At 44.7% G+C, this 26,204-nt stretch overlaps 3 protein-coding genes across 5 annotated transcripts in view; all 3 read right to left on the bottom strand.

The window, feature by feature from the left end:
• Positions 1–53: 53 nt before the first annotated feature.
• On the bottom strand, positions 54–9,364 carry ggcta (gamma-glutamylcyclotransferase a). The gene is made up of 4 exons (XM_030347043.1): positions 9,094–9,364; positions 884–1,029; positions 383–515; positions 54–239 (listed from the first exon to the last, which is right to left on the bottom strand). The coding sequence occupies exons 1-4, from the start codon at positions 9,202–9,204 to the stop codon at positions 108–110; spliced, it is 522 nt and encodes a 173-aa protein (XP_030202903.1). The 5' UTR covers positions 9,205–9,364; the 3' UTR covers positions 54–107.
• A 917-nt stretch (positions 9,365–10,281) lies between these two features.
• Positions 10,282–14,433, bottom strand: snrpd1 (small nuclear ribonucleoprotein D1 polypeptide). Its single transcript, XM_030347044.1, has 4 exons — positions 14,284–14,433; positions 13,664–13,740; positions 13,347–13,538; positions 10,282–10,524 (listed from the first exon to the last, which is right to left on the bottom strand). Exons 1-4 carry the CDS (start codon positions 14,295–14,297, stop codon positions 10,448–10,450), a joined length of 360 nt encoding a protein of 119 aa, XP_030202904.1. The 5' UTR covers positions 14,298–14,433; the 3' UTR covers positions 10,282–10,447.
• Positions 14,434–14,638: 205 nt separating this feature from the next.
• Positions 14,639–26,204, bottom strand: part of LOC115535646 (ankyrin repeat and IBR domain-containing protein 1) — a 50,461-nt gene continuing 38,895 nt past the window's right edge. For 2 of the 3 annotated variants that reach the window (XM_030347027.1, XM_030347029.1), the window contains 5 exons: positions 24,375–24,553; positions 24,184–24,235; positions 21,781–21,837; positions 20,953–21,076; positions 14,639–18,744 (listed from right to left, as the gene is read on the bottom strand). In XM_030347027.1, the coding sequence (XP_030202887.1) occupies positions 17,279–18,744; positions 20,953–21,076; positions 21,781–21,837; positions 24,184–24,235; positions 24,375–24,553 (1,878 nt within the window). In that variant the 3' untranslated portion in view covers positions 14,639–17,278. The remainder of the gene's footprint in view (positions 18,745–20,952; positions 21,077–21,780; positions 21,838–24,183; positions 24,236–24,374; positions 24,554–26,204) is intronic. The other variant, XM_030347028.1, reaches the window with a different exon arrangement.

Below are 26,204 nucleotides of genomic sequence, written 5' to 3' on the forward strand. Positions count from 1 at the left end.
GCAGTCCCTCAGTAGACATGTCATGGAATATAATGAAGACCATGTATTCAAGATAAATAGGCAGTTTTCTTTTCCATGTATTTATTTAAGACCTAATTTGTAAACATTCAATTTGAAACTGTGCTTAAAGAGATTTGGTCAAGGACAGAGGGTCCACTGTAATTGTTGGTTTCAACTGCTTCAATCTTCTTAAGGTACCCCACAGGAAGACTGTGCTGCTTGGCCCCCATACACACCACCTAAAAGAAGCATAAAGTACATGTGTTAAAGACAAACTCAATAAAACATGACAAAAAATGGATTCTTAAAATTCTCTGCGCCCCCCCCCAACAGATAAGTCCAGAAATGACCCATTGGTCACTGGAGTGGGACTTAGTGTCACCTGTTTATACTGCGGTGCTGGAGGACAGACGTGGAATCCTGTCATCTGATAGGTCCTACAGCACACGTCACCATCATCTGTTTCCACATTCACCTCCATAGGAGAATAGATCCCGCGGTCCACCCCTTCTTGGCTAAAGACACACATGGAATGTTCAAAGGCTGTCTTTACTTAGTGTTCAAAAGAAAATAGATATTTCAAACATTTTGTAGGGCCTTTGTATAGCAACAGGCTACCCATTTTTTGAAGCCATGACCACTCCTTTAGTTGGAAACGGACATAACCATAGGATGTTAATAGGGTTACAAAGATGCGTGGGGAAGCAAGATACCCAAAAAAATTATTATTAAATTGGGATCGCAACAGTTTTCTGACCTGAAATGGGTTCATCAGCAGGTCACAGTTCTAAAATAATTGAAAGTCACTGGAATAGTACTGGATTATGTGAACACTATTAAAAAACGAATAAACATTCTGGTCAGGTGTGTGAATGTGTCTCACCTGTCCAGGCTGGGCCTGTCCTCGTCGCTCATAGACCACACCACTCCCCACACTTCTTCGCCGGGACAGAATGAAATGTGGGCCACTCCGCCATGCCATTGGTTAGTAACATGTTCTGCCCACAGACCAAACCTCATCACATAGTCCTGCAAGAAGAAGTGCCGTGTAATAAAAATGTTGAACATATGCAATAGTACAACCTTTGCATAAGTCAGTATGTTGTTTTGGTGAGGCTTGCCGTTTCTCGTTTCAGTCAAAACGATTTGACCATTTTCTGAGCCAATTTATGGAAATGATGTTCACTACCACTTGATTTCAACCTCCTATATTTTGAAAACCAACTAGTGTGGACAATCACAAAGCGTTAATGTGGGAAGTTTTCCTTTGAAATGCCTACTGATTATTCCAGAGATAATCTTTTTTCTTCTTAAATAAGTCCTTACTATAGCCTGCTTTGAATTGAAGTGAAATAGTTCAGTAGTCACAATTCCATAGTCCTAGTGCAGGGGTCGGCAACCCTAGGCACGCGTGCCACCGCTGGCACGTGGCAGCATAATCATTGGCACACTTAAAAAAATATATATTTTTTTTATTTTATTATTATTTTAAGGTCCCATGACATGCTATTTTATGTATTCTTTAATATAGGTATTAGTGGGCAACTAACACAGTATTCAAAGACGTTCCCGAAATTCAGCCGTGGTGCAGAGTTACAGCCACTCCGAGCCAGATGCACATTGAGCTTCCCCCAAATGCGCTGTTTCGGTGGGCGTGTCAAGGAGGAGGGTGGGGGTGTGGCCCTGAGCAGCTTGCAGCCAGGGTACCATGCGCTCTGTTTACAGTGGATGTATCGCAATGGCGAGGCGCACACAGCCTTTAGCCGTGTTCTGTAAATATTCTAGAACACACGGGAGTCCTGGAGCTCTATATCTAAATATTATCATATAGCCTACACAGATATCTATTTCATATAATATATATTATCACGGCCAAAAGCTGTGTGAGCCGATATTATGAATCTCAAACGACCGCGTTGGGTTCTCCGACGTTCCTGGTTCTTCAACGTCCACATCAATGTGAATACACACACTGTAACGCAAGTGTTTCTTGTCGGTTCTTTGACGCGTCTTGTATTTCCACAACGAGACTGTCGTGGGGGTTATCTGAGCCATGATTGAGAAGGAATTGGGGGAAAGGAACTTTGGTTTGACTCGTTGAAGTACATGAACTGCGACATGCCGCCGGTTGCCGCGAGGCACCATCGCCCGGCAGCGGGCACCCGGCAGCAGGCAGCGCGCGGTTCAGTCGACTTCAGGTTGATGTGAAAGTGGAAGAACCAGAGACGTCGCAGAACCCGACTGTTATAACTGGGCAGAGTATTTAAAATATGTTAATCCGCGGTCCACTAGGTGGCAGCAACCCTTTGTTGTTACGGTTGAGTTAACCTATGAGTGAGGCACAGAACAAGTTCAGTCAGCCATGTGCCCTTGTTTACCATGTTACGTATGCTGCACACTGTGTTCGTCAGGAACGAAATAAAGCTCCTTAATTGTGCAATAAGAAGCCTCCCGTGAGTTACTACATAAATGGCGACGAGGATAAACTAAAGCCGATGCCTCGTGGGGATGCAAGCAAAACAGTAAGACTGTAAAGTTGCTAGTTCGAATCTGAATTGGACGTTCCCCGGGAACAATCATGGCGGCGGCCTTGGTAGGGAGCCCCGCTCCGTTCGACAGTGAGACGCAGACGTAGGAAGAATATTGTGAGGTACTCCACCATTTTTTTGAGGCTAATGAAATCACAGATGCAAGTCGGCAGAAAGCTATATTGCTCAGTTCAGTGGGAAGACGTACAGCCTCGCGAGGAACCTTGTCAGTCCCGCCAAGCCCGGAGACAAGACGTTTGCCGAACTGGTCAAGATTTTAAAGGAACATTTCAACCCCAAACCCAGCGAGATTGTGCAGCGGTTCAAGTTTGATTCCAGACAAAGGAAGCTTGAGGAAACGGTAATGGAATACATCGCTGTGCTAAGGAAGTTAGCACTGGATTGCAACTATGGAGACAAGTTGTCGGAGATGCTACGCGACAGACTGGTTTGTGGGATCGGAGATGACCGCATTCAGCGCCGACTGTTGTCAGAGCCGGATTTGACCTTTGAGAAAGCACTGAAGCTGGCACAAGCCATTGAGACAGCCAGCAAGGATGTAAAGGATTTACAGTCTCTGGAGTCTACACACTCATACATGAGGGCACCTCAAGCAGTGCACAAAATGTCAAGCAGTTCCCCACTAAGCAGCAGCACCAGAATAACGCTTGTTACAGGTGTGGAGGTGAGCAGCACAGGGCTGGGGACTGTAGGTTCATTAAGGAAACCTGTCATAAGTGTGGGAAAATGGGCCACATTCAAAAAGTGTGAAGGTCAGGTGGCTCAGTTAGCGCTTCACAGGCTAGAGGGGGTGGGGTACCAACAGGGAAGTATGGGAAACCTCAGGGAACACATTATGTCAGCCAGGGGGAGGGCGACATAGACGAAGATGAAGTCATGTTCACACTGTACAAACTAGAACAACTAGACATACCAGCAGAGGAGCCATTTATACAGACATTGACTGTTAATGGGGAGAAAGAGCAATTTGAAATGGACTCGGGGTGTGGGGTAACAGTAGTGAACCACTCTGTGTACAAAACCTTATGGGGGAAGGAGGTGCCAGAGCTACGCTCCTGTAGAGTGAGGCTTAAAACATATACGGGACATAAAGTAAATGTTGTGGGAGCAGCAGTGGTTAAAGTACAGCATAAACAGCTAGTAGAGAACTTACCATTGGTAGTGGTGGCAGGTTCAGGCCCTAGTCTAGTAGGCAGGTACTGGATTAGGAGGCTAGGTTTACAGTGGAAACCAGAACCCCAGATCCACCATGTTCGGACAGAGACCCCAGAGAAGGCACAGAGGGGACCAGAGCCACAGATACTCCAGGTTAAAGACGAGACCTTGGGGGAGATACTGGGGGAGTTTGGGGAGGTTTTCAAAGACGAACTAGGGAGATTCAGAGGCCCCCCAGCAAGAATATATGTGGACAAGGAAGCAGCCCCCAGGTTTTTTAAAGCCAGACCCGTCCCATACGCCATGAGAGGGAGAGTTGAGGCTGAACTCGACCGTCTCCTTGCTGAGAAGATAATTGAACCAGTAAAATATGCTGAGTGGGCAGCGCCGGTGGTCCCTGTGTTGAAGCCAGATGACACAGTAAGGCTATGCGGAGACTACAAACTGACAGTGAACCAGATCTCAAAACTGGAGCAGTATCCAATCCCCAGAATTGAGGACCTGTTTGCCATTCTTACAGGTGGACAGAAATTTACAAAGTTAGATCTGAGTCACGGCTACCACCAGATTCCATTGGATGAGGAAGCAAAAAAGTATGTCTGTAAATACACACAAAGGCTTGTTCACATACAGAGTGCTACCTTTTGGCGTTTCATCATGTCCGGCTATTTTCCAACGTACCATGGAGGGACTACTGCAGGGCATCCCTCGTGTGGCCATCTTCCTGGATGACATCCTGCTGACGGGAAAAGACGACAAAGAGCACCTAAAGACTCTGACTATGGTGCTGAAACGGCTACAGGAGGCCGGTCTACGGCTCAAGAGGACCAAGTGTGTGTTCATGAGTGAGGAAGTGATATTTTTGGGTCACAAAGTGGATGCAACAGGACTGCACCCAGTGCATGAGAAGGTGGAAGCAATCAGAGAGGCACCATCACCTTCAAATGTGACAGAGTTGAAGGCATATCTGGGAATGTTAAACTATTACAACAAGTTCCTACCAAATCTGTCTACTGTCCTTGCTCCGGTGCACAAACTGCTACAAAAAGACACAAAGTGGCAGTGGGGAGATGCACAACTAGCAGCCTTTGAAAAATCTAAAGAACTCATGCAGTCAGCTCAGGTGCTTGTGCATTACGATCCAGAGAAGGACATTGTGCTGTCATGTGATGCGTCACCATATGGGGTAGGTGCCGTACTGTCACACCACATGCCAGATGGAACTGAAAGACCCATAGGTTTCACCTCACGAACACTAAACACAGCAGAAAAAAACTACTCACAACTGGATAAGGAAGGGCTCGCTGTGATGTTTGGAATACAACGCTTCCACAAATATATTTATGGACGGAAATTCACTATAGTGACAGACCACAAGCCCTTGTTGTCACTTTTCAATGAGATGAAAGCAGTACCACAAATGGCCTCGCCCAGGATCCAAAGGTGGGCTGTAACACTGAGAGCCTACGAATACACAATAGTGTATAAGGAAGGAAAACATCACAGCAATGCAGACGCTCTCAGCCGCCTTCCTTTGCCAGATACACCAAAAGTGGAGACGTCGGAAGAGAGGGTTCTCATGCTGGAGAGCTCTGACATCACGCTTGTGACATCTGATCAAGTGGAAGCATGGACAGACAAAGATCCAGTACTGTCGAGAGTGAGAGAAATGGTTCGCGACGGCTGGTCAGCAAAAGAAAAAGGGGAGGAGTTTGCCCCTTATGAGGTGAGGAAACTTGAACTTAGTATTCAAAATGGCTGTGTAATGTGGGGGTCGAGAGTGGTTGTGGCAAAACCAGGCCAAGGAAGTGTCATGAGACAACTTCATCAATGCCACCCAGGAGTGTCCAGGATGAAAGCATTGGCTAGGAGTTACGTTTGGTGGCCGAAGCTGGACAAAGACGTGGAGGATACAGTAAAGGCCTGTACAACATGTCAGGAGCATCGCAACGTCCCGGCACCAGCTCCGTTACACCCCTGGGATTGGCCCGACAAGCCCTGGAGTCGTATTCACGTGGATTATGCCGGACCGTTCATGGGAAAAATGTTTTTTGTGCTCATAGATGCACATTCAAAATGGATGGACGTGTATCCGGTGAACTCTGCCACTTCAGCCACCACAATTGAGTGCCCGAAGGCACGCTGACAGCTAAAGTAGCCAGAGTGTTATTCAGCTACAGAGTGACACCACACACTACAACAGGCCTTTCACCAGCAGAGCTGCTTCTCGGGAGGAAGCTACGTTGCACTTTGGATTCAATCCACCCAGACCTAAACAATAGAGTGCAGAAAAAACAAGAAAGACAAATAAAAGATCACTACAAAAAGGCAAAAGAACGCTGTTTTAAAACAGGAGATTCAGTGCTGACCCAGAACTTCAGTTTTGGACCCAAGTGGATTCCAGGAATCATTGAGTCAGTGACGGGACCAGTGTCATACAAGGTGATGCTGGGTGATGAGAGAATAGTGAGGAGACATGTGGATCAGATTCTTGATCACCACCAGATACCAGAAAGGGGCAATGAAAAACAACAGACTGTTTCAACTCAGCCCAACAAAAAAGATGAAGCATGGCTGGATGCTGAGGAGGTTGTGCTCAGTGGTGACCAGTTGGAAGAGCCAGCAGCAACAGAAGCTGTAGGAAGTTCAGACCAAAGAGCTGTGGCAAACCAAACTCCAGTGAAGCGACTGGCCAAAAGGGAAACTAAGTTGCCCAGTTATCTTAAAGACTTCCAGTTGAACTAAGAGAAAGACTCATTGATAAGTGGGTCTTAATATGGACACCTAATCAAACAAGAAAAGAAACTGATTTGTTTGTATTGTTAGAATGTTTAAAGAAAAAAATAATAATAATAATTGTATAACCTGCTTAAGGAGGGAGGGATGTTATAACTGGGCAGAGTATTTAAAATATGTTAATCCGCTGTCCACTAGGTGGCAGCAACCCTTTGTTGTTACGGTTGAGTTAACCTATGAGTGAGGCACAGAACAAGTTCAGTCAGCCATGTGCCCTTGTTTACCATGTTACGTATGCTGCACACTGTTCGTCAGGAACGAAATAAAGCTCCTTAATTGTGCAATAAGAAGCCTCCCGTGAGTTACTACACCGACAAAGTCGTTTGTAATTCATAATATCGTCTGGAGGCGCACACAATATGTTATAAGATATAGATATCTATGTATTATATGATATTATTTAGATATGCAGCTCCAGGACTGTAACGCAAGTGTTGTACACTTCCTTGTTATTTGGATAACCGTTCTGCTGTTGGTGTGATGGCGCATAACACGTCGGACTCTCGTCTCTGGTATTTCTACAACGAGACTCGTATTGGGGGTTATCTCAGCCAAGGTTAAGAATGAATTGGGGGGAAGGAACTTTGGCTTTGACTCCCTCAAGAACATGAACCAACACATGGAGGAGAAAGGGATTGTTGGCGGCGAATGTCTCCCGCTTGAGCCCCGCTGAGGGACCACCGCCGGAGGCGGAGGTGCATAAGCGCTGCCCGGCAAAGATCCCTTTCTCCTCCTTGTCGTGGTTCATGTTCTTAAGGGAGTCAAAGCCAAAGTTCCTTTCCCCCAATTCATTCTCAACCTTGGCTGAGATAACCCCCAATACGAGTCTCGTTGTAGAAATACCAGAGACGAGAGTCCGACGTGTTATGCGCCATCACACCAACAGCAGAACGGTTTTCCAAATATCAAGGAAGTGTACAACACTTGCGTTACAGTCCTGGAGCTCTATATCTAAATAATATCATATAATACATAGATATCTATGTCATATAACATATTGTGTGCGCCTCCAGACGATATTATGAATCACAAACGACTTTGTCGGGTTCTGCGACGTCTCTGGTTCTTCCACTTTCACATCAACCTGAAGTCGACTGAACCGCACGCTGCCTGCTGCCGGCTGCCCGCTGCCGGGCGATGGTGCCTCGCGGCAACCGGCGGCATGTCACAGTTCATGTACTTCAGCAATTCAAACCAAAGTTCCTTTCCCCCAATTCCTTCTCAACCATGGCTCAGATAACCCCCACGACAGTCTCGTTGTGGAAATACAAGACACGTCAAAGAACCGACAAGAAACACTTGCGTTACAGCGTGTGTATTCACACACACACACACGCACACACACACATGTGGCGCTCAAACGGTCGAGTCTGATTGGCGGGCCAACGTCTCTGGGCGGGCCAGGCAGAGTAAGGGGAGGAGCTGAGATTCCTGATGACGTCATGAATACAGACATTCCAGATCAGCGCGCTTGAGCCTCAGTTTTTTCAAAGGCGAGCAGAACAGCTAGTGCTAGTTTTACACCAAACGCAAGTTTTAGCCACTGGGGGACCATAGGTAGGCTAGGGGAACTCATATTTATGTTAGAAAACCTCACAAAGTGAGATTTTCATGTCATGGGACGGGACCTTTAAAAAAATCACCGCCCAATACGGCAGCATAATTATACAGATTTTCTTTGCACTTTATTCTGTTTTGGGCATTTCCTCCCAGTGCAAATATGATTAAATTAGTTACTGAAAGCAGTGTTCTGAAATGGGATTAATTGAGAAGAAAATATTGTCTCATGCTTCCTCATACTATTTACTTACTCATACTACTATTTCATTAGGTATGCAAATAGTATCTGTGGATACTTATTGTAATTGTAGGGATTAGCAATTATTATTATTATTACAGATTGTTAACGTGTTTAACTCTGATTGCAGATAAAGTTGTGAGCAACATTTCCCCTAGGGGGGTTCTATGACTCTGTCAAAATTAATCGATCAACCCCGACGCCCCGATCCGTGGGCTGCGAATAATCATGTAGTGATGTTCGGATCTTTTTCGCACTCGTATCTTACAACACGCCCCCAGCCCTTCGCTGTTTCATTGATCGGACAGCGCCATGGACGGATGCGTAATGCATTAACTTGAGAGGATACCTTTTCTGATTTAATTGGTTAATTATCTTAGAGATTTGAGATAAGTTTTAATGGCAAAAAAAATAATTGCTCAGTTTTTCTGAATTAACGAGAAAACTAAAAAATCCATTTCACCTCCCGGCCTCCGTACTCCCTCTAATGATATGAGCAATGCGCAGAACCAGGAACCAAGTGAACATGGACTGTTTGTTAAAGCGGACATTCGTGTATTGATGTTATTACTGGTTATTCAGTACATTTAGCATGAGCCCAGTATGCCATTTCGACCCAGAATACGATACCATACACTTCAATTCAGCTTCTAGTCGGCTTTTGTTCCGTTACTTGTCATATTTCAATTATTTCCTTTAACTGATTTGGCTGTACAGTACAGGCAGTCCAAAGCATCTAGATGACCCCATTAGTTATTGTAACCGAGCTACAGTTCAATGAAGCAGTTATTTTACCTTCAGTCGACCAGTGCATCGAAACGTGGCGGAAGGATTGGCCATTTGCAATCTCTCCTTCAATAAATTGCTTCCGAATGCAAAATACATGAATCTCCCGGTGCCCGACATCTTTCGTATACTGCTGTCCCACCGCGCATCAAGTGCTGCGCAAAGGTCACACACAAGCTGCTGTCCTCAGAAATTTTCCCAAGTTAGGCTTTTATTTTGAAAAAGTTCACTGCGTGCTTGTGAAAGGCGGCAGCCTACTACATAACCAGACTGGGCGGAGTTTTCTCCGTCACCATCAGCCAGTGGTACCATCTCAATACATCAGTCTGTGATAACACGCACGTCTTTATCCAAGTTACATTTGTACCTAATCATCTCCTGTGAGGATTTAACTATATCTCACTCGGGGGCCCCTAAATATGTTACCTGGAAGACTGTTTTACTGATGGCTGTTCTCAGCTGAACGCACCAACGTGGTCCGTCAGCCGTTTGGATGGTTCCTTTTGCTCAGACCTTTTCTAGCCACCCCACAAACCGAATGTGGGGTTAAGTGGTCAGGATGATCTCCAGGAAGGGATATGGTGCCCCATGCGTTCCACATGTCGCTTTCAGCAACAACTGTGGTGCATGCTTAAAACAAAACTTAATCTGAGGATTTGGTAGGGCTCCAGTTAATATCTTTGGGAGTGAGTTCCCATAAGGTTGTTCCGGATGAAATTAATTAATTAATTGGCACACGTGGAAATGACACCGTACACCACAGATGTTGAATCAGCAGTCATCAGTTGGACTTTGTGGCTAAAGTCAGTTTTCCCCTCCTACATATTTTGATTGGTTGAGCAGTTATATCCTATTGCTCGGGGTATGTGGACCAGCACATGTACTTTACATTAACTATGAGAAATTGTATTTCCATTCTAATAATACCAAGTCAAAGTCCGTAACAATCCAATACCAACGATTTTTAGTCAGAACAAATGTTTCTTCATCACCAGGTAGTTTGTCATCGATGACGGTTGGTAGGTAAACCGTTACCCATGAAACACCATATTCTTTAACTTCATGGTACAGATTTTCATAACTTTTAGTGAAATCTCATACAGCCAAGGCCAATGTAATGACTATAGGCCAAAAACGAAATCACCAAACTATAGAATGACCAACTGCATAAATAAATCATAAAATAAATCCAAGATAAACCTTTCTGTGTTCAAGGAGAACATTTTAATATACAAAATAGGAAAAACCAAAAGAAAAAAAAAAAATCACATGGAATTCACACATTCCTTGCATTAAAAAAATAACAAAAGAAAATCCTGTACAAACAGTGAGGCGACGGCAAAGAACTGCATCGCTGTGGTGTTCATCTCCTGGGTCCCCCGCGACCCCGGCCCCTGCCTCTGCCACGGCCACGACCTCTGCCTCGGCCCCGACCAGCCACTGGGATAAACAGAGGATAATGAAAGGGTTAGGAAGCAGGAACACACAGATGCTGACCACACTACAAGTCCAATCGGCGGTTCCTGATTAACAGGAGCTCCCTGGTTCAATCTAATAACGCACAAAGAAACATGGTTAACCCTGCAGCAAATGCTTATGAAACGCATAATAGTATCCCACGGTGACGCAATTCAGAGGCCTTCCAAATAAACACGTTTTCCCTTTTAAAAAGGTTTTAATTCTAAATTGTTCTTGTTACAAAAGAAATACGTTTTAAAAGTTCTCAAATTATTCATGACAAATTTCCTTTGGCGTGCAGGTGAGTTGGCACCCGGGCTAAACAAGGTGAAACAAGTTTCACTCATTCTTTAATTTAATTAATCTGATGTGTTGGGCTGAATCAGCTAACTAGGGCTGCATTACAGTATGAATGATCAGATCTGTATATTATTCTTGATTGTAGTACATACGAAATGGGCAAACTTCTAACTGATGAAGGAGGGTTAGAACTCTACATCACTGACATCTAGCGCTGAGTCCGAAGATTTGCTCATTAGGCAAGTATTCAAATCGCATCTCAAATGTACTCGTTTTGTTATTATAAATCAAAAAATGCTTTACGGTTTTAGGCCTATTTCGGAACAGCAGATAGTAAAGGTTGCAACTCTGGAAAATCTCGGGGATGACACAAAAACAATTATACTGTCTTAGAAACAATTAACTTAGAAACAATTAACTGTCTGAGAAAGCTTCACGTCTTCTCTGAGTTGAGCCAACAAGGTAGCCCAGCCCAGCATATGGCAGTGCTACGTTCTATTGTAGTTTAGCTTTTTAAATATAACACTAGCAATAAAAAAAAAGATGATAAGTTGATACAAAATAAATAGATTCTGCAGCAGTAATGTCTGCCAACTCCAATTCATACGTTTGTAAGTACAACAAGCATTATTAATTGAGGTGATTTATGAATAAGTGTTTTTTTTCTACCTATAAAGCAAGGGGCCCTTGTGTATAGTGTATGCATGTATGAATGTCTCCCTTTGCATTTGTATGGCTGGAGATTTGTATGGCTGGTCGAACTTCTGTCGACCTATGCCCACTGATTCAGCATTTAATATGAACAAACTTTGAATCAAAACCAACACCCAATGAGCTCCCCAGCATGTCAGACTAAGTGGGCAACAGGCGTACACAAGCCGGGGTTCATATTCATCTCACTCGGTCACTGTTCTTAGTGAACGAGTAAATATTACTGTTACATTACAACCAAATCTTTCCTTATTTCACTGGATTGGAAAGAGCGATGGATTGCCTAGACAGGAACACTCATGGCAAATTAAAATTGGGTCCATTTATTGAAAGCTTTTGCAGCCAAATGAGGAACAGACTCAAGCATTACTAGAGAATGAAGCCAAATCATCTCAGGGGTATTGCCCAGAACCCCAGAAAATGCAGAATGTCACGTTATAACCGGTTAGTATTGAAATGCTATATTAACGCCAATATCTTATTGACCACAAGTTTAGAATATCTTAAGCCTTCAGAGCCTCACAAATCCATATTATACAACACAACAGGATTTAAAAAGTAACTTGTATTTGACTGAGCAATTAGTTTATTTTTACCATCATTCCATTCAAAATGTCTCCATGTTTGAAAATCTGATAGAGTCCCAACAATTTCCAAGACTGTTTCACCTCTCAGAGCGCTGGTTTATTCTGAATAATGAACATCAAGTACCAGCTCATAGAGAAATTGACATTATATGCCTCATATCATCATCGACATTAGAGGAACAGGCACAGGGCATTAAAGTCTCAACTATTTAAATGAGCTGGACGGTTATGTCCAATAATTGTTTCCAAATGTAATCTACGGTAGGGGTGTACGGTATAAACGGTATAGAAAGTACACCCACCAATTTGCGCTACGGTATGGATTTTGACGTTACCGTGACACCGGTGTGTCGTAGGCAGTGTTGTGTTTAACGCGTTACAGTTAGTGACGTGTTACTACAGTTACGCAACTACTTCATGTAAAAAGTAAATTTACGTGCAACTACTGTAAATATGTTAACAAAGCGTAGTTCCTTTTACAATTCGGCGCAACGTTACTTTTACCGGGGATAGGTTTGACACCAATACTGCATTCTCAGGCAGTATGCTCCCTTCACAAGCTCTCATCTCATTCCACACCGTATGAGACATACGCTTGGTAGCATGAAGCTGTCTCTGCATCTCAGACATCGCTTCCACAGGCATTTTTCAAAGCCAGTCCAAAAAAAAGCCAGCGGCAGAACGAGATAACAAACGCTGTCATTGCTTACCTGTTACTTTAACTTATAAGGACACGGTTCCCTTTCAAAATGTCGATGGAAAGGGCTATAAAGAGATGGTCTAAACAATCGTGAGCAGGGTGGAGCAAGTGGAGAAGGAATTCTATTCTATTAAAAATTAGTGTTTCTCAGAGCTGGAAGTAACTTGAGAAAAGTTTTTCCTATGCAGTTTTACTGCCTAAACAGTATTTTACCCCTTCAGAAGCATTTATATCGAAATTAGATGATACAATTAACATACCGTGATATGCCGTTACCGTATATGCCTCAAATTATACCGTGATATAGATTTTCGTCCATACCGTACAGCCCTAACATACGGTCAGAAACTGTTACTCAAGCACAAATGTTGTTTAGTTCTCTACGTGCAACTCAAACCATTTCTTGATTGAAGGGGTACTCTTGAGAGTTGTGCTGGTTTGCTGATGAATCAATAAGAAAGGGGAGGGGAACCAGAGCACCGGTGAGCTCTTCAGACATGGCTCACCTGCTTCCCTCTTCTTGGACTTGACCTTAGGCTCGATGTCCACCAGCAGGGTGTCCAGCGGCAGGCTGTCGGGCAGGATGAAGTACCGGATGTTATTGCCGCGGATACTCAGAGACTCCAGCTGTGTGGGCTCCCGGTTCTTCAGAGTCATCTTCACTGCCTTCAGGTGAGTGTTCATGCTCACATCGACACCTGATGGGCAGAACACAAGCGATCAGGGAAGGCTCTGAGCTGAATACCAACCATTAGGCATGAGTTGTATTGCATAGGTGAACCCGGAAGTGAATGGTCTGCTCCATCCAATGGGAGGTACTCACCTGTGATGGTGCCGTGGACCTGGGTTCCATTCTTCAGTTCAATGGTGACCGTCTCATGGCTGAGCTTCATCAAAAACCTGTTCATTGCAATAAGGGTTGATCAGACCATTTGTTCGCTATGCTGCTCTTGGAATCTGTGAGATTGTTATGCATTGTTCACTATGTGTCGTTAGCATTAACCTAAACATAGATCATAATAGGCTAGGAGCATTACTAAGTGTAACGTTTTTTTGTTTAGATTAAATACGGTCTGAGGGAATGAGAACCGGCAAAGGGTCCCTTCTATAATCAATTCTTTATATCTTGATGCACTTCGAAGCTAGCACCAGCGTCTTACTCGGCGAGAAAAACAACGAAAATGCCCTCGTAAAATACCGTGGATATACACATTTAACGAAATCGGTCGATTCCATTTTTTAACTGGATCCATCTTGAACCACAATGTGTTAATTAATGAAGTTAGGAACACATTAGAGCCCTGGTCGGACTCCATTCATCCGAAGCTTCCCGCCTCAGGACTCAGCTCCTTTTAGAATCCAATGCCATCCTAAATGATCGGTCACTAACATCAACCGCAAATTACATGAATCGATACAGGTTCACAAATAAGCATCGCTTACCGGACAAGTTTCATGACGGTGATGGATTCTGGAAACAAATCCTCCACCTAGTATTAAAAAATTACAGCGCTCAAGAAGGCCGCCGTTGTGTAGTATGAAATACGTTCCGTCGCAGGGGTCTGTCGTCATCAGTAGGGCGACACAATGCAGGAGAATAAATAGTGGACATCGCCGCCTAGTGGGACAACGGTGAAGTCCCAGTCCTACCTAGAACCCAGTCCCACCTAGACACAACAGAGATCCAAAGGGCCTTTATGGTTCACGCTAACTCAGTAGAGCATCTAGAATCAAGGGTTAAAATGTATTTGTTTAGGCAGTAGACAGTAAAAGTCAGTTATGGAATTAAATCATTCAATTATTTTGATCTATTTTATTGAGAGTAATCTTTGCACTGAAACTTTCTTTAACAGTAGACCTACTGGGCACAGATCAAATATTGGCTCTGGTCTTCTTGATTGATTGGGAATGTAGGTACAATCTGTGGAAGTTCAATCAACACTGGTGTGTACAGTCGTTGGTAGAGCATGGATGAGGAAGGATTCCTTGACAATACTAAAATTGAGATAAGATTATTCAAATCAAGGATGAAGGAAACTATTGATGAATCAGTTACAAATTATATAATAGCCTTAAGTCAGTTCCAATGTCATGAAAGCAATTCTAGTCCTAGTCAGAACTCATTTTGGCAGAGCTTCAGGCATTATAACCGAGTGACACGCTAGGTACAGCGTCTCCATGTCCAAACAATACTCACCTTAAGAAAAAGGTTTCTCATTGAGATGATTTAAATACTGTCACCTTCACTCAGATATACCTGAAGCCACCATTCAATTTAAACAAGGTGAGAACAATGCAGCAGTATTTTGGTTGATGGAGCTTAAAACCAAAAGCTAAACTAAGTGGAGGCATATATGATTGATTCATAAAACACCAATAGTTCCACTACTTTTCAATAACTAGCGTTCAAAACCCAATTTATTCCTGGGTAGTGTGTCGCTAATATTTATTTCACATCTGTTTGGCAACACAGTCAAACCAATATCATCAACACAGTCTGTTTTTCAAAGCACCTATCGACAACTAAAGGCAGTGTTCAACTTTGACCATTTGTAAACAGTACAGTTGAGTAGTATACCTTAAGATACAGGCAGTAGGAAAACTAAAGACTCAGAGGAAACTTCACACAGCAAGACCATTATATAAAAACATGAACTTAGAATGAACTCAGAACAGGAGAGCGTAAATCCAGCCAGAGGATGAAAGATTGAATAAAGTATCCTCTGAGTTATACGTTATTGAATTACTTTAAGTTAAGAATGTGTTTTTGACGAGAGAGGCTGGCTAGCAAGTGGACTTTGCTTTGTGGCATTTGCCTCTGGTCTACCAGACTTCGAAGGGCACAAAGGGATATCTGGTCATTCACTAGTAACTTGAACCCCTTTCCCACATATGGCAACAGTCGCACCAGAGAGGTGTTATGTCGGTTATCGTAAAAGTCACAATTCCTATATCTCAAGAGCTCTGTATAAAGATAATGCAGCGTCTAAACAAAAATAAATTAAAGATATATTAAATAGAACTAAAAAGGCACACAGACTGAACAGAGTGATCTCATAGGAAAGGAAAATTATTCTGCATTGGGGTATAAAACTGGAATGGTGAGCTTAAGAATAATATCAAAAAACAATCAAAGCCTCTCATGTTGATAGATTCATCAATAGCACACTGTACTGGCCGTCAGTCAAGGAGTAGGTACATACACAAAATAAAAGCCCCTTTTTCAATTCATATTTGAAATCCTTCTAAATTAAAGTGTTTGGATTCAAACAGTGCAAGTGTCCAATAATTATTTTAATTTAGTCACTCTGTAAACGTTGGCCATGTTGCCCGATAACTTCCTTCCGATAATGACTGATGGAAAAATAGCAGAGGGATCTGGAAAGATGGATTGTGATGGCCGCTCTAGGAGCAATGTGTAGCTCATCCTGTACTCTGGCCGACAGGTAAAGTAACATCAAATAAATTAAAAAAGAGGCTAGTTTAATTCCTTCAGTGATCCCACCACATCATCACAACGGGCGTAGCTCCAAGGAAAACTAGATACCATCGCCGTGACGCCCGGCGATTTGACGTCCAAGGTCTGTTGCCGGTGCGTCTAACTCTTTCACCGTCGGCTGTAGAGTGCGGGGTATAAAACAACGCCTTTTCCCCGACAACACTGTGATGAAGGTCAGTCCCGAGTGCGGCCCTCAGGAGGCACACGGGTCACCATGGACATCCCTGGTAAAATAAATAGTGGCATCGGCCCCAGCGGTGATTGTATCGTAACGCTCCGTCAGCAGGTTTTAATACCACCCCCGCCAACCAGGGAGTCAGTACAGGCTGGCTGGGTGCAGTAGTAAGGGGGTGGTACCGTGGTAGTCATGGGTGAGAGGGGGTGGAGGCTGTGGATGGGTGTTACCCAAGTTGCAGGTGCAAGATGCGGGCACCATGGTAACCTGCATGATTAGCGCCAGGCATCGCCCGAGGAGAACCATTAGAGCAACTCTTGACAACAAGGACAAACAATCAGATAAAAATATTAAATAAATAGTTCAAAACGTAAACGACAGAAGCAGTAAACAACTATGATATCAGTAGCTTTCATAAGGTGCACCCTTGGATTGACTTTGAAACACTTGTTTTTAGATGTCAAAGCATAAGTGCATCCACTTACAGCCGGCCTGAATCACACTCCTCCAGACGTCGCCGTTACCTGACAAAGCGCCCCAGACAAGGAACAAAGTGGTCGCAAAAACTTCTCCATTAACATACAGTATAGCAAAAAGATGAAACACTTGAGTTAAAAACAACTAACTCCTGTTATTTTTTTCCATCTACCCATCTCCTTCCACATCTAACTCTGTCAGTGTCACTCTGATAATCTCTAACCTCTCCAAATATCCTTTCTACCCAACCCCTCCTCTCTTGGTGTTTTTCAGATGCATTTAAAATCTCACACTAAATGGACTTGCTCCTCCCATTCCTCAGGTGATTGGTCCTCCCCTATTCGGTGGGCGGGGTCTAACTCTGAGTCTGTCTCGCTAGCGGGAGCTTTGGGAGCAGAATCGTCTTTGCAGCTGAGGGGGGGGCAAGGGAGAGGGCCTGTCTCGTCCAGGGGCAGCAAGTCCCCATCGCAGGCCCCCTTTACGCCCCCCACGCCCCCCTGACCCTCCACAGCCGCCTGACCCTCTACGCCTGCTTCCCTGTTCTCCAACTCCAGGTCCAGGTCCAGGTCCAGGTCCAGGTCCAGTTCCAGCCTGTCAGGCCTTAAGGCCTCCAGGCCCCCCCCGCCCCCGGCCCTGACCCCAAGGCCATCGCTCCCCGCCTCGGGCTCACCCTCCAGGGGCTGCCAGGCGGGGGGGGCTCCCCTGGAGGAGAGCCTCTCCGAGCTGGGCTCGGTGAGCGAGTCTGGGGAGGACTCGGTCTCGGTGGTGGGGGGCGAGGGGATGAGGGCCAGGCTGTGGGGGCTGTTCTGGGGGTTGATGTTGTGGTTGAACCAGGCCATGATGTTGTCCAGCAGCTGGACCCCGGCCTCGGGGTCCAGGGGCTCCAGGCTCTGGGGGTCGCTGGGGGTGAAGGCCCCGCCCGGGGGGATGACGGGGGACACCAGGAGATCCGGCTCCGTCCCCGGGGAGGGGAGGCACAGCTGGGCAGGGGGGCAAGCGGCAGGGAGGCGTTCTGGGGCACTGGGGGCGGTGCGTCTGGGAGTGCGTTCAGAGTGGTCGCCCGCCACCAGACGGTAAGTCTGATCTCGTTGGCCGGCGCCGCAGGGCCCGGCGGCGGCGGCCATGTGGTCAAGCAGGTGCTGGACGGTCAGTATGTTGGGGCCGACGGCTAGCTCGCAGTGGTCCCGTGTGTGATGCAGGGGCGGCGGCGGCGCTCCCTGAGCCGGCCCCCCGTAGGGCGCGGTCACGTTCCCCAGCTCCAGCAGCTCAGCACATAGGGCAGGGGGAGGCGGGGGGAGAGGGAGGGGGGTGATGGAGGAGGTGGAGGGTGGGGGAAGCTGGTGGGCAGAGTCTGTCCTGGTTGGGGGGCGGGGGGCGCTGAGACGGGAGGTGGGGTAGGTAGGGGGGCCGCGGGGGGGTCCCAGCGCCCCGTCAGCCTCTAGGCTTTCGGAGGCGGATAGCATGCCTGCCAGGCTAACACCGAGACCCAGTCTGAGGTCCTCTCCTCCCTCCATCACCATTCTCCTGACATCCAGCTCCTGGCGCTCCTCCTCCTCCTCCTCCTCCTCCCCCCCTCCTCCTCCTCCTCCTCCTCCTCCTCCTCCTCCTCCTCCTCCTCCTCCCTCCAGGGGACCCAGGCTCCTCTCCCTGCGGGACTCCTGCAGGGAGAGCTGGATGGCCAGCAGGATGTTGGGGTCCTCGTCGTCCAGGGAGCCCAGGGCTCGTCTTCTGCTCTCGCTCCTCTCTAGTCCCTCTGTACAACACACAATTTGCTCAGGGTTTATAACTAGTAAAGAATAACTAACTAGCTAATGCCCTGTTTACACCTACCCGATAGTGGACCCCGATGGTGCCCGATGGCTAAATCAGCAGCTATCGTTATAACATCGGCAAATAGCGTGGTTGCATCGGGAAACACTGTTACTCTTTCCGGGAACATCGTTAGACAACGGGTAGAAAAGCTCAATGATCGGGCAACATCGGCAAAGAATGAACATGTTTGTTAATTTTGGGTCTATCGGGGTAGAATCGGTTACCAGGCGTTGCTATGGGCTAATCGGCTATAATCGGGAATAGAACGGGAGTATAACGTAAGACATCGCAAATCGTTCGGGAATTTTCCTGGGGTACATCGGCCATATTCGTTAATCTTCCGCGCTTTATCGTGTTTTATCGTCTTGATATCGGCAACCTCAACACACGAAAGACCCCCGAGAGACACCCGATGTCTCTAGGGAAGACATGCGGAATAGCACGTTTATTACACAAATGCACACGAAGTACACCCGATAGAGTCACGCTATTTATTTTTTACCCGAATTAGACCCGATGTAAGCCAATGTAACCCGAAACATACAGATTGCAGGTCGAATTATACCTATAGTCTAACGACAAATAACGATTGTGACCAGATTGTGTTAAGGAAGACCGTCGATCTGTCACTTGGGTATAAGTAGGGGTTGATGGATGGATGTCCTACTTTTATAATTAAAGGGGTACTTCGCCCATTTAGAACCGGTGTTCTATTATTATAAAATCGCTATTGTAATATAAATAAATATATATAAATTAGAGCTGTGTTGAAAAAATCGATTTTCCGATTTTTAATCGATTCGCATATTAATGATCGATTATCGATTCGTACGTCCAAAGATCGATTTTTTTTATTAAAAAAAATAAATAATAAAAAATACAATTTCGAATTTTATAAGTTAAAAATTTATATTTTATATATTCATGGAAAATATTCATGGGATTCCCCTGAACACTTGGGGTGCTGCATATTCTTGAAAACAAATCTTGAGTGTGGTTTTAGAACAGATTTGAACATGCTCATATAGACGCCATTCAGTGCTTTTACAGTTTAAAATGTTCTGTTCTTATGTTCGCACTTTAAAGAAAAGTGCTCAACGTTTACATTTTATACTTCCAGTTTCATTACTTCTCAGTTTATTAAGTGTGAGCAGTTTTAAAATAAAAATGCTTTTGGTAGCAACCGCTTTTGGGTGAATTCTTAATTATTTTCAAGCATAATAATAATGCACTGGTTAGTGTTCCAGTAGGAATCCACTGTTGCAGATATAGTCACCTCAATGATGTCCTCCATTTATTGTCCTGAATTATCTTTCTTGAAGGTAGATTGACCCTTAACCTTTTCATCAGTCTTCCAGCCATCAGTAACTACCAATACTTGTAAGATTTGCTGTTTAATATTGATATAATACTAGTTTTAATATGTTGCTTCTCTACACAGTCATGAAGTGAAGGAAACGGTTCAAATACATTTTTCATTTTTAATAACATTAACCCCCGGATCGAATCGAAATCGGATCGAATCGGAAATCAGATCAAAATCGGAATCGAATCGATTCTTGAAATTTGAATCGAAACCCAGCTCTAATATAAATAACTATCTGTCTAAACCAGTCTCCCCTTGGCCTTTTCCCGAAATGACGCCAAATGACAACAAACGCGCCATTTGACGTGTTTGCCGTCATTCGAAATGACGTCAAATGACGCACTTCGGGTGTCTTCCCTGGCATAAATCGTTATGTTATCGTTATAACATCGGGTATATGTAAATGCTACCTCGATAAATTGACCCGATCATACATTTTTAGCCCGATGTCCCCCGAATCACCCCGACTTCCACATCGGTGGAAGAGGCCATTAGCGGGATGGTGTAAACGGGGCATAACTCGTTTTCTAGCTTGCGTGCTTTTACAAGTGTTTTTATAACTAGTGTTTATAGCTAGTGTGTTCATGACCAGCGTGTTTATAACTATTGTGTCCATAACTATCGTGTTTCTAATAAGCATGTTTATAACTAGCGTGTTTAGCAGTAGCGTGTTTATTACCAGCGTGTTTTTAACTAGTGTGTTTATAGCTAGCGTGTTTATAACGAGTGTGTTTATAACGAGTGTGTTTATAACGAGTGTGCTCATAACGAGCGTTTTCTAACCAGAGCTGTCGCTCCTCCGGCCCGTCTCTGGCGTGTTGCTGCCGCTCCGCAGACTGTGTAGACTCAGCATATCGCCACGGCGACGCTGGCGATGCCGCCGTCGGTACTGGAGGTCAGCGTACTCCTGAGGAGAAAGAAGTAGGAAGACATTTGGTATTTGTCTAGGTATTTAAAACCAAAGCTAGGTTGTGTGTGCTGGAGGTTCAGGGAAGGCCAGCATGATCAGGCTCAGCTCACAGAAGGAGCTCATGCAGACAGCAAGTGCATGTTTTAGAAAAAAATGCAAAACTAAACACTTTATTTATAGAGCTCTTAGGGCACACTCAGGGCGCACTCACATTAGGCCATCTGTACCGTGCCCAAGTCTGTTTCACACCTGTACCGTGCTCAAGTACGATTGCCCTCCCCCCCTGCTGTTCGCTGGCCTGTGCTCACGCTAGGCAATCTCAACTGGGCCCGAGTGCGGTTGCCTCTTGTACATACGTCATCACGTCGTAATACATCACCACCAAGCGCTCCGCTGCTTAGTAGAACAACACAGAGAGAGAACACAGTTGAGACTTAACTGACTTTGTTGCTGATTTGGAGCCGTTCTACACAGATACATCCCTCATTCACTGAGCGTTTTAACACTGTCAAATAGGCCGTTTTATGCAAGCCTTTTTTGCGGCACGGTCTGCGTACTCAGGCCCAGTTGAGATTGCCTAGGCCCTAGTGTGAGCACAGGCCAGCGCACAGCAGGGGGGGGGGGCAATCGTACTTGAGCACGGTACAGATGGCCTAGAGTGCGTGCGTGCGCGCGCGCGTGCGTGCGTGCGTGCGTGTTACCTGGGACTGCCTCTCTCTTGGATCCCCTCCTCCCAGTACAGAGTGACGAGTCAGCATCTAAACACACACCAGGTCAGCCACAGACACTTTCTGCCACGCAGGACACTTGTCACCGACATGAAGTGTGTTAGCCGGGCATCAAGGAAAACCACTAAATTAAGCTGAGGGTTAGCGTAAATTAAGCTGAGGGTTAGTGTAAATTAAGCTAAGGGCTAGAATAAGTGAGGCTGGTGGTAAACGTATATTAAAGGCTGTGTTGCAGGTTTCATTTTCCAATGAATTTGTGCAATTTGCTTGTTGGTAATAAATATTTTAAACTGTAATGCATTGTATTTAATGTTGTTAGGTATCACAAAACGGAGTGTAATACGAAGAAGTAGGTACTATTTTTGCGGTTTGCTATTGATTCTCATTTCCCCCAGAATGCATTGCATGATGTCATGTTGGGGAGACGCGGACCAAAGCCGCATTGAGAACCTTGAGAGTAGAGACTAGTAAGAGTGTTCAGCAGATTATACAGGTACATAGATAATTACATACTGTAGATATTATATATAGTAAGTATATGCTACACGTGAACCTCCTAAGATGGTGCAATTTAATTGGTTCGCTATCTCGGGATATTGGCAATTTGGGCAATATCCCATGATTGACATCTCAAACTCGATATTGTTTTCATCACAAAATATCCTCTAATAAAAATAAATTAACCGCTAATAAAAACAAATAAATCCCGGTGTTATCTTGTTTTTTTTTTAGTGTTCACGTGTAGTATATACTAAAACATTTAATTAACAATTATTCACTTCAGTTTCCGTGAATAGTGGGGAATAGCCCACTATTCCTATTCCCCACTATTCACTTCGCCTTCGGCGAATAATTATTAATCAATAGCCTAGATAGATAGATAGATAGCCTAGTCAAGACTTTATTAATACCAAACGACACAAATCGTAGGGAATTCATTTAGTTGATTCGGCTCACACAGGACAGTATAGCCTATAAGACCACACAGAACAAGGGAGACAACAAGTCTGACACATTAAAACTAGACACATGCGTAGATAGATAGATAGATAGATAGATAGATAGATAGATAGATAGATAGATAGATAGATAGATAGATAGATAGATAGATAGATAGATAGATAGATAGATAGATAGATAGATAGATAGATGATTAAAAATGTTATATTATTTGCCTCGCGGAGCCAGCCAGTCCTGTGCACGTATGCAAATTAGCCATGTGCGCGTAACAGATGAATGTTGAGAAGTCACACTAAAAACGGATAGCAGGCGAAAGCTAAACCAGACTGTATCAATCACACACTTTGGGTCCATTCTAACTTATGGTTAGAGGCTATTCTTTAAATCTTTGCAGTGACTGAATGTTGATGATAAAACTGATTGTTTTGCATAAGATGAGCGTGTGACTGTGCGTGTGTCATTTCCGGCTTCGGCATACTGCATGGTTATGAAGACCTTGTGGTTAGTTGTAGTAAGTGAAGCAGCCTAGTCTTAGAGTTGGATACGTTGGAGTGATTGTGTACGGGCGTGCGAGAGTGAGAGAGAGAGAGAGAGCACACCGGCCGTGGTGATGTTTGGCTTGTTGTGGGCTGTCTGTCAGCATCCTCCGGGTTGGACGAATATGCTTTGTGTATGTGTTCAAGGTACATCTGTCTGATCGTATTTGTGGTAGATTATGGTTATGTTACACCACGATCGGTCATACTTGCAGGCACTCATTTGCAAGTGCACTGATTGCGTGTCCGATAGGCTATACCTGCCATTTATTCAGTTGATTGCTCTTCTAAGTTCACTGAGAGTAAAAATAAATAATAGTGTCGTTATTGTATGCACTGCTGTTCATTTACTAGCTCCAGTGCTCTTTGCTGCGTTGCTAAATGATAGCAACTCATTGCTCATTCTCCTCTGACCATGCATTAAATTTGCTTTGACCGCCATCAGTTCTCGGCATTTCCTCATTCGCCCTCTCACGTCTGACAGGTTTGAAATTATACGGCTGTGGGCCATCATACATGTTATTTGTGGTTCTTGCCACCTCTTAGTAATAGGCATAGTTCTAGTAATAGGCTGAGGCTACCTTCCATCACGTCTGCCCAATGTGACGTCATCGCCGAATGGCGTTAGAAAACAGCCATTACTGACAAAAACGACAAAAACTTGGACTTTCACACTATTTTGGAGACATTTTATAAATGATATACATATTTTGAGTGCTTTATGTACCCATTAATCAAAACTTCCGGTAACCTGCAACACAGTCTTTAAGCTAAGTGTTAGTGTAAATTAAGCTAAGGGTTAGCGTAAGTGAGGCTGATGGTAAGCATGTCAGAGCGGGGAAGACAACAGAAGACTACAGAAGTGTGTATGGGTTCTTACCTCCGGTGAGGCGAAGCCCAGGTACTCCCAATCCCACGAACCTCCTGGGTAACTGAGATGGAGAAAAAAACACTGTTATGGATCTAGACTTTTGTTTATCTTCTCACAAGTCTCAACTTGGGAGACCAAACCTAATTTCAGTCATCTCTGAAAAGCCTTCATCGACTCAAGACCTTTAGGGAAGCACCTACTTCCTGCGGGGGGCTTCGGGGGAGTCGTTGGGGGCCACACCGCGCGCTACGGAGGCCAGGAACTCCTGCCTCTTCTGCTGCACCAGCCGCGCTGCGCTGATGATCTTATGGCATGGTGTCCTCAGGTACGGCCGGTTCACCTTCTGGGCCAGGTCCTCCACCACCATCTCCAGGTCCGTCTGGAGAGGGACCAACACACATCCATCTGCTGCTGTAGTCATGTCGCCTAGCTCGCTCTCTCTCCCTCTCTCTCTCTCTCTCCCCCTCTCCCTCTCTCTCTCTCTCTCTCTCCACACACATCTGCTGCTGTAGTCATGTCGCCTAGCCATATATCTGGATCTATCTATGCATATCTATCTGCTGCTGTAGTCATGGCGCCTAGCTATATATCTATATCTATCTATATATATATCTATATCTATCTGCTGCTGTAGTCATGTTGCCTAGCTATATATCTATATCTATATATATATATCAATCTGCTGATGTAGCCATGTCGCCTAGCTATATATCTATATCCATCTATATATATCTATATCCATCTGCTGCTATAGTCATGTCGCCTAGCTATATATCTATATCTATATCCATCTGCTGCTGTAGTCATGTCGCCTAGCTATATATCTATATCTATCTTCTATATTAACATGCGAGTGCATACAAATGTGCCCAGAGACATGGTGACTAATGTATGATAGTAAGCATTATTCGCCCTTAACACTTATATTCAGAAACACTGCCTCAAAAGGCTATTGGCCTAAGCAACACCAGTAGAGGCATATACTTTTCCCTGAAATTGTAAACGTTGCAAACGTGCAAAGATATGTATTTATGGTGCACTCAGTCCAATGCTTAAAATATATCTGTTGCATTCAGTACGCCAATGCTGTGGTAAAGAGGCTTTGTCATAAAATCCAGGACGATTTTGAAATTCCGCCCGGACACATTTTTTTAAAAGTTTCTCAAAAAGAGGGCATGTCCGTTACCCTACGTACGGGAACCCATTTGATTCCCACCTGTTCGACTGTTAAATAGGAACGAAGTGTGGCGTGTGAGTGTGTGCATGGGTTGAATTGTGTGTGTCTCACGCCGAATGCGTGAGACTTGAGAGCCGTGGCCCGTGTCTATCTGCTGCTGTAGTCATGTCGCCTAGCTATATATCTATCTCTATCTATCTATCTGCTGATGTATTCTTGTTACCCATCCATCCATCCATCCATCCATCCATCCATCTTTGTGTTAATGTGATCTATCCACCTGGTGTGTGGAGTGTGTGTGTTTTTCCGTCCGTCTCATCGATCAAAAGAGATTCCTTCCAACCAGCTTCCGTTAGGGTTAGGCTGCTAGCTTCCATTAGGGTTAGACTGCCAGCTAACGCTAGGGTAAGAATGCTAGCTTCCATTAGGGTTAGACTGCTAGCTTTCTTTAGGGTTAGACTGCCAGCTTCCGTTAAGGGTGAGATTGCTAGCTTCCATTAGGGTTAGACTGCTAGCTTCCGTTAAGGGTGAGAGTGCTATCTTCCGTTAATGGCCCGGTCAGACTACACGATTTCAGCCCGATTTTGCCCCGATTCTTTCGTCGCAGACGAATTTGCGAATCGTACACGATTTTGAGGAGTCGGCGACGAGACGAGGTCTTGTAATGTGACATGCTTGCGATCTGCGATGTTTTCGTCTGCGACGTTGGAAAACCCCACGACGAAATGTTTAGATAGATAGATAGATAGATAGATAGATAGATAGATAGATAGATAGATAGATAGATAGATAGATAGATAGATAGATAGATAGATAGATAGATAGATAGATAGATAGATAGATAGATAGATAG

Source organism: Gadus morhua, chromosome 22, assembly GCF_902167405.1.
Source record: "Gadus morhua chromosome 22, gadMor3.0, whole genome shotgun sequence".
Lineage (NCBI taxonomy): Eukaryota > Metazoa > Chordata > Actinopteri > Gadiformes > Gadidae > Gadus > Gadus morhua.

Coding starts and splice junctions, on each gene's coding strand:
- snrpd1 (XM_030347044.1), bottom strand. Junction 13,539..13,663: donor GGTCCACGGCACCATCACAG/GTGAGTACCTCC, acceptor TCTGCCCATCAG/GTGTCGATGTGAGCATGAAC. Junction 10,525..13,346: donor GTCCAAGAAGAGGGAAGCAG/GTGAGCCATGTC, acceptor TGTTTATCCCAG/TGGCTGGTCGGGGCCGAGGC.
- ggcta (XM_030347043.1), bottom strand. CDS start 9,204: ATGTCGGGCACCGGGAGATTCATGTATTTTGCATTCGGAAGCAATTTA. Junction 516..883: donor GACAGGCCCAGCCTGGACAG/GTGAGACACATT, acceptor GTGTGTCTTTAG/CCAAGAAGGGGTGGACCGCG. Junction 240..382: donor CAGCACCGCAGTATAAACAG/GTGACACTAAGT, acceptor TGCTTCTTTTAG/GTGGTGTGTATGGGGGCCAA.